Below are 7,905 nucleotides of genomic sequence, written 5' to 3'. Positions count from 1 at the left end.
TCATTCAATAAAATATATTATTTAACTAATATAAATGCAATTTTAATATGAAACTTTATAGTAATATAAACAAAAAACATGATAGGAAATCACATTATTTTTTTATAAAATATAATAACATGTCCCCTAGCGAAAACGGTCAAATATAGTCGGATTTTTGACAAAACTATTTTCTATATTTTTTTAAAATGCGAATTCAGATAAAAATATGTATCATATGCTAAATTTTTGACATTAATATTCACATCCATCGAATCTGGTGTTAGATTTGATCGGAGTTTATCCTAATCACTTTTACTATGTGTAGGCAGGTTTTACGGTACTGATCAATAATTTGGGAGCCCTATAATTGAAAACCAATTAAGTTGTTTCGAATCACATTTAGTACTTGCTAACCCATTAAATTAAATAATACATAAAAGGAGCATTTGCTAATATATCTCTTACTACTATTAAATATTTTCAAATTTATTCCTCAATACCTAAATTCTCTTTTAAAATTCAACCCCTTTAGTAAATCCTATATATATATATATATATATATATATATATATATATTTGAGAGAATTTTTTGAATTTACCAAGAATATTTGGATTATCTAGAAATAAATAAGATACATTTAAAATTTTAAAGGGTGTATTAGCTAGTTGTTACTTGTGGGACTTGCGGAAATAAATAATCCCCTCTCCTCTTGGAAGATGGGTGGGGGGCAGTGTTGGCACGTTCTCAAAAGACAATTGGACGGTTTTAATTATTATTGTTCTTATTTTGTCTCTTTTGGAGAAGCTCTTTTTAATCTCATGTAAAAATAAGGATTAATTTCATACAAGTCCTTATAAATATAGTAAATGATAAATATGTTCTTACAAACTTTAATTTTTATATTTTGTCTCTGTAAAAATTTTAATATTTTCAAATATGTCACTCTGATTTGTTACCGTTAGAAAACCATTTATGGTTTTAATTTTATCATCACAAATATATTTTTCCAAAAGTCATAACAGTATAATATAAGAGAGATAAAAATGTCAAAAACTAACCAGAGTAAAGTATTTAATTTATGGTTAACTATAGTTTTCTAACGAATTTTGACGATAAATATATATTTGAAAATATCAGGACTTTTATAGAAACAACATATAAAAATTAAATTTTACAAAAATATATTTACTACTCACTATATTTGTAGAGATCTTTATGAAATTAACCATAAAAGTAAAAAAAAAATAGCCTCTATATACGGACCATTGAAACTGCTTTACATATTAAATGATCGACATGTGCGCACAAGTACGAGAGGTTAATTAAATGCTAACAAAAGTTCTCATCCTATTTGGTTGTAAAATAAGTTATCCAGTAATAATTTATTAGATATAATTTTTTAACATTATTGAAATTAAAAATTTTGATTTTTTTTTCTTTTTGAAATGTTTTAGCATTCGTGATTTGTTTGGATTGTATATTTTCACTTACGATTCATTTTTTGATAAAAATAATTTGAAAGGAATATAGTATTTTATTTTAAACATTTAATCACAACAATCGCAATAAAAAATTATTATACCAAATAGAATATTAGTGGATAACTTATCTCCACATTCAAACTAGACAAAGATGTTGGTTTCATTACTCTATATATTTATAGTTTCTAGTAAAAAAAAAAACCTAAAAAAAAGTTATTAGAGGATGGAAAGTGAGGAAAAATTATTTGTAGTACCACACGAAACAACCGTTATATTCTAAGGTACCGTTTGGTTCGGGTATAAGCAAGAGTATGGGGATAAGAAAAATAGTGTTTGGATAAAAATTGGGTTGTTCCCGAGAATAAGAACAATTTTAGATAGTTTTATATAGAAAATGAAGGTGTTGATGGGGATAACCGAGAACTATTATTTTCGGGTAAAAAATTAACGTTTGGGTATAAAAGGGGGATAAGGGCTTATTCCTATCCCTATCCCCTCTAACCAAACGCTGCCTAAAAGTTTAACTTTAAGAGAACGGTGTTGGCCCATAACGTGGACTTAAACTAAATAAGAAGAAATTAATAATGTTAGAAGCCTAATGTGACTCGAACTCAGTACCTCCGGCTTTGATAGCATGTGAAACAATCGTTATACTCTAAAAACTTAAGTTGTTAGAAAACAGTATTTATATATTTTATATTTAACAAAAGATGGTACTCGCAACAAAGTCCAAGTAGTAATTTCTTGGAAGCCGCCATAAATAAAACAATACTAAACTTCCTTCAAAAGAATATAATAAATTGAAAATGGTAGTTTATATTCAATTTAACAAGAGCATGGTCTTACTTCTTAATATATTTGGATTTATTACCTAAGACAACTCACCATGCCCTTAAAAAATGCTCAACATGCAAATTAACATCATATTAATTAAGGAGCCACTAGTTATTCAAATAAAGTCGTCTTCCTTTTTGATCTCCACTCTTTTTCCTTCGTAATTCATGGCTCCCTTAGATCTACCTTCATCGCGTTGCGCTGCTGTCGTCGTCTCTTTCGTCTTTCTTTTCCTGTATTTCTCTCTTTTCTTCGAAAACGGCGAAGTCGAGGCTAATCAACGAGTTTTCTTGTACCCACAATCTCCAAAGGTGAATTCTATTGTGAGCAAGCAATATAGAACTGCATACCACTTCCAACCCCCTAAGAATTGGATTAATGGTATGTTCTCTTAATAAAATTTTATGTTGCATTATTGCTATGCTATTTCAGACTTAGATGTACATAGCCTCTAATTTTGACCATTCAGTTGTTCTAATCATTACTAATTTAATGACAAAAGTTATTACTTGACATCTTATTTTGCTCAGTTTCTCACTTACATGCAAAAGAATAAAAATTATCAACAATTTTTATACTTATATAGTTTTCTTGCTTTGATTTACAATATTTTCAACATTATTGATCATGGAAAATTTAAAAGGACTAGAGGGATTTTTTCTCAACATAAATGTGTTTTAAATATAAGTATAACATGTTTCAAATTAATCTTGAGCATAGGATTCATTAAAAAGAATGCAAAGAACACAAAAGTTCGTGTTTGAGGGCTTTTCATTAATAATTTTTTCTGTATACCAGTACAAAGCTAAAATTTAAGTAGAACAGTATAAATATTGAAACATGCACCAATATCTAATTTTCTCTTCTCTTGTTGCATGCCATACTCAATCTCAACCAATGCAAACCCTTGAAAACAACAACAAGACCCAAATGGTATGCACATACCTCTCTCTCCATCTCTATTTTTTTTTTCCTTTTAAATTGCTATCAAAGTGGTGCAAATGACTTTGCCCCTATTGAAACCAGGACCAATGTACTACAAAGGAATCTACCACCTCTTCTACCAATACAACCCTAATGGATCCCTGTGGGGCGACATAATCTGGGGCCACTCCGTCTCGACCGACCTAATCAACTGGATCCGACTCGAACCCGCATTGGACCGGACCACCCCCTCCGACAATAACGGGTGCTGGTCCGGTTCAGCCACCATACTAGCACCCGACAGTCCTGTGATCCTCTACACCGGTAGCGACTCCAGTAACCGCCAGGTGCAAAATATCGCATTCCCTGTGAACCTAACTGACCCGTATCTTACGAAATGGACCAAACCGGCATACAACCCATTAATCGAGCCGGTTGGTGACTTGAACTCGAGCGAGTTTAGGGACCCAACAACTGGTTGGGTCGGGAAGGACAATTTGTGGCGAATAGCTATTGGGGCTGAATTGCAAGGAAAGGGTGCGGCAATCCTTTACAAAAGTAAAGATTTTGTTCATTGGGTTAGGGCTAAAGATCCATTACACTCTTCTAGTGCCTCTGGAATGTGGGAATGCCCGGATTTTTATCCGGCGGTGGCGGAGGGAGACGGCAGTGAGACTAAGTATGTGTTAAAGATGAGCCTGACAGAGACTGGGATGGATTATTACATGCTAGGAAAGTATGAGGAGGATAGAGATGCTTTTGTGCCAGACAATGTGGTGGACGATTATCGGTTGTGGGCAAGGATCGATTTTGGGAAGTTTTATGCGTCAAAGTCATTCTTCGATCCGCAGAAGCACCGGAGGGTTTTATACGGGTGGTCAAGCGAGTCCGATAGCGCATCCGACGATGTTGCAAAGGGATGGGCCGGCATTCATGTAAGTGATCTTGACTCCTAACTATAGTAATTTTTATTGCCAAGTACTGGACTACTTTTTAAAGCACTATCACAGAAAGTTGTTCTAAAAGCTAAGTCAAATTGTATTTGTTTGTGATTGGAATCGGCACGTAAAATAAAAGGACTGGACTATTCATGTTTCATCTTGAAGTGAGAATAATATGGAATTTCCTTCAAGAAAACAAAAGTCTATCATTCTGATTCCCGTTCCAAACAAAACACTATCGAACCAAACATATGCCCTCCTTGTGTCTTTGCTAATGTGTGTTCAAAGAGTACTTTACTTGTTTCAAGACAGAATATCAATTATATATTATTGAGTACATTTTTGAACCATTCTATATCAAATCGATCTTCTAAATAAACAAAAATTTTATGGGGACAGTCCCCAAAGTAAGACAATCTCATCCATCATCCATTATACGAACTATATGAATCTCAAAGTATGATGGATGGCAGATGAGATTGTCACACCATAAGAATCGTACCTATGAAATTTTTGTCCTTTTTGAATAACAAGATTCTAAAGCAACGATTCCGTGTCTTGGGTCAATCAGAAAATCCCTATCCCAAACATTGAAGAAATATTATATATAAAATTTCAAAAGCATTGCTTTCCGTAAGTTTAAGCTTTTAGACAATAACAGTTGTTTCACTTGTTCTCGACTTTTTCACTCTTCCAATACTTTTACGATGGCATTTCAGACAATTCCGAGGACTATTTGGTTGGATAACAGTGGGAAGCAGCTTCTGCAATGGCCCATTGAAGAGGTTGAATCTCTTAGAAAAGATGAAGTCCATTTACAAGACATAGATCTTAACACAGGAGCTGTGTTTGAGGTGAAAGAACTTAAAGAGGCTTCACAAGCAGATGTGGAAGCAGAGTTTGAGCTATACAACCTAGAGAGAGCTGAGCCGTTGGATCCCAATTGGCTTCTTGATCCCCAGAAGCTTTGTGAGGAACAAAGTGCTTCTGCTCCTGGTGGGGTTGGGCCTTTTGGGCTTCTGCTTTTGGCTTCTGATGACTTGGTGGAGCACACTGCTGTATATTTCAAAGTTTATAGGTCTCAAAATAGTTACATGGTTCTGATGTGCTCAGATCAAAGGAGGTATGTACTTATTATTATTATTATTATCTTTCTTAAAATAATAATAATAATAATAATAATAATAATAATAATAAGGTCATTTCAACTCAGTCTGTTTAATTCTAAATTACACGGACACGAACATGGGTCTCAAATATTGCACAACTTATATACGATGACTGACCAACTGTAAAAAATATAAAATACAGACACGGACACGATCACATGACCACAAATATAAAAACTTAATCAAGAGAAATTCTCTTTATATTTTTAGAAGAAATAGCATTTCCAAAGCCACTGTTTTCTTAATTGCCAAATATTTAAACTAGACAATAGCTATAGTAACTTTGACCAAGAAAATAACTGTATAATTAAGCATTAGCCATGTGTTATACATAACGAGAATATTTATATCAACAATCACTTCGAACGCTATATATTTTTTTTACAAGGAATATGTAATCGACACACTAAGGATATAATATGAATGTGTAAGATAATAATGATGAACGGGTAGTGAAGAGTAAGTAGGAGGATTGTATATATATACGTACAACAAACATTACAAATGCATGTCTCAAGTGTGTCAATTTAGGACGCAACGTTCGACATGATACAACCCGGACATTGTAACACTTTTGAAGTGTTGTATCTCCTACTTACTTTTCGGTGAGATTTTGCTCATAGTTTGGTTGCATTTTGATTTATCTCTATCAAAACCCAAATTCAAACTTAGATTCTAGCACAGTCATAGTGCATCATCCATATGAAAACATTTATTTTTGTCGACAAACATCTTTACTTATAAACAGTACTTGTTTCGAAACTCTAGTCGGACCGAACCGAACCGAACCATACATATATACTAATTAATGATTCTAATTTGTATTTCCCTAAAACAGGTCTTCTTCAAGGCCAGGACTGTACAAACCAGCGTATGGAGGCTTCTTAGATGTAGATCTTCAGAAAGAAAGAAAGATATCTCTTAGAACTTTGGTAAGTCAAATGATTCTTCTTGATAATTCTTTTTTCTTTTTGTTTTTTAAAGAAATGTATGGAGACCTCCAAATCTATAGATAATTTTACAATGACACCCTTAACTTTATTTTTTGATTGACAATTTCTTAACTTTTGATTTTTTTTTTTTTTTTTAAGGGTCGAGTAATTTTAGTCAAATAGATTAGAAGATTTTATAAAATTTATTAAATATTTGGAATTACGTGATTTTGGGCAAATAAATTAGAAATTTTATCGAATTCATTGATAATAATAATACGATAATTGAATGGTAATAGTTTAAAGAGTTATTAAATTTAATATATGTAAATTTTTTTAACATAACCAACATGAATATGATATAACTCAAATAAAAAGAAAGCAGAAGTTAAGATAATTAATGCCAATAAAATAATAAAAGTAACAAACTTGAGGGGCGTGTTTCAAAATAGGCCTATAGTTGAGGAGGTCTCCATAGTTTTTATCTTCATGTTTTATTTTAGAAAATGCTACTTGTACACTCCATCTAATAGGTGATGTGTTAACTAGCAGTCACATCAAGTGGCTGGTGAAAACACTTCACTCATTGGATAGGTGGGTGTAAAATATACACCCCAAATATGGTACGAATGTGTAGCATTGCTCTTTTATTTTTTAAACATTGATCTCCCACTAAATTAGGGTGATGAGACATATTCTTATCTTTCTCATTATTGTTATTATTTCTTTGTAACAATATATAAGCAGATTGATCACTCAGTGATAGAGAGCTTTGGTGGAGGTGGGAGAGGATGCATCACAGCTAGGGTTTACCCTGAGGCCCTCTGTACAGGCAGCACTTACCTACATGCATTCAATAATGGCTCTACTACTGTCAAGATTTCGACACTGAAAGCATGGAAAATGAGAAGGGCTAAAATTAATGAAAATATTTCCATCAGGAGCTAAATTGATCTAATAATAGTCCGTCCTCTTTTTTTTAGGGCTAAATTTTAGAGGTTTATGAAAAATGATTTAGTACCATCGTAAACAAAGAAATCTAGAGAAAGGAGGCTCCCAAGTTTTCGTATCCATTACTTTATAACTTGATCCACTTCACAATTAGTTTCCTTTTCTGAAATTATTTCTTGTCCTGCTTTTGTTTCTACTTTCACTTGATGTCATTCGCAATAAAATATTTGCAGTATGTAGAAATTAGAAGTGCGATTCTTAAAACCCGCAAGTAGAATCTCTAATTTCGAATTTATCAGGCCTCGCCTAGGAATGCAGTGGCCAAACTAACCCCACTTTTCAACCACTATCTTTTTTTTTTTATTCTGTAAAGCCTTTAATTAAAAGCGGGTCAATTTGACGGCTACATTTCTAAACAAGATCTTATTTTGTGGTTGAAAATTAAACAGTTGTGCGTCTTTTCACAGCATTGCTCAAACAATAATTTATTAAACAAGATGGTTCTTTTTTTCTCTTTTTTCTCTATATTAGTTATTTGCATATAAATTCATTAAAACTTGATATTTAGATAATCAGTCCCTTCAAAACCGTATCCATTTCGTTTGTTACTGCAAAAAATAATTTAAACATAATTCCAACGTATCTTTCTGGAAAAATTCTACTAGCTGTGTGAAAATTTGAATAAAAAAA

The 7,905-nt window shown here is 32.5% G+C and overlaps 1 protein-coding gene across 1 annotated transcript; it reads left to right on the top strand.

Annotated features, from left to right (window-relative positions):
- LOC109725752 (beta-fructofuranosidase, insoluble isoenzyme 4-like) lies at window positions 2,457-7,411 on the top strand. The gene is made up of 6 exons (XM_020255088.1): window positions 2,457-2,679; window positions 3,223-3,231; window positions 3,325-4,157; window positions 4,883-5,286; window positions 6,171-6,264; window positions 7,012-7,411. The coding sequence occupies exons 1-6, from the start codon at window positions 2,466-2,468 to the stop codon at window positions 7,210-7,212; spliced, it is 1,755 nt and encodes a 584-aa protein (XP_020110677.1). The 5' UTR covers window positions 2,457-2,465; the 3' UTR covers window positions 7,213-7,411.

This window comes from Ananas comosus, linkage group 20 (genome assembly GCF_001540865.1).
Source record: "Ananas comosus cultivar F153 linkage group 20, ASM154086v1, whole genome shotgun sequence".
NCBI lineage: Eukaryota > Viridiplantae > Streptophyta > Magnoliopsida > Poales > Bromeliaceae > Ananas > Ananas comosus.
The sequence above is the reverse complement of the archived record's forward strand: the minus strand, read 5'-3'. Positions and strand labels throughout refer to the sequence as shown.

Bases quoted from the DNA above. Each gene is read 5' to 3' on its own strand.
- LOC109725752 (XM_020255088.1), top strand. From the start codon at position 2,466: ATGGCTCCCTTAGATCTACCTTCATCGCGTTGCGCTGCTGTCGTCGTC. The intron at 4,158-4,882 runs GTAAGTGATCTT...ATGGCATTTCAG, and splicing joins AGGGATGGGCCGGCATTCAT to ACAATTCCGAGGACTATTTG. The intron at 6,265-7,011 runs GTAAGTCAAATG...ATATATAAGCAG, and splicing joins AGATATCTCTTAGAACTTTG to ATTGATCACTCAGTGATAGA.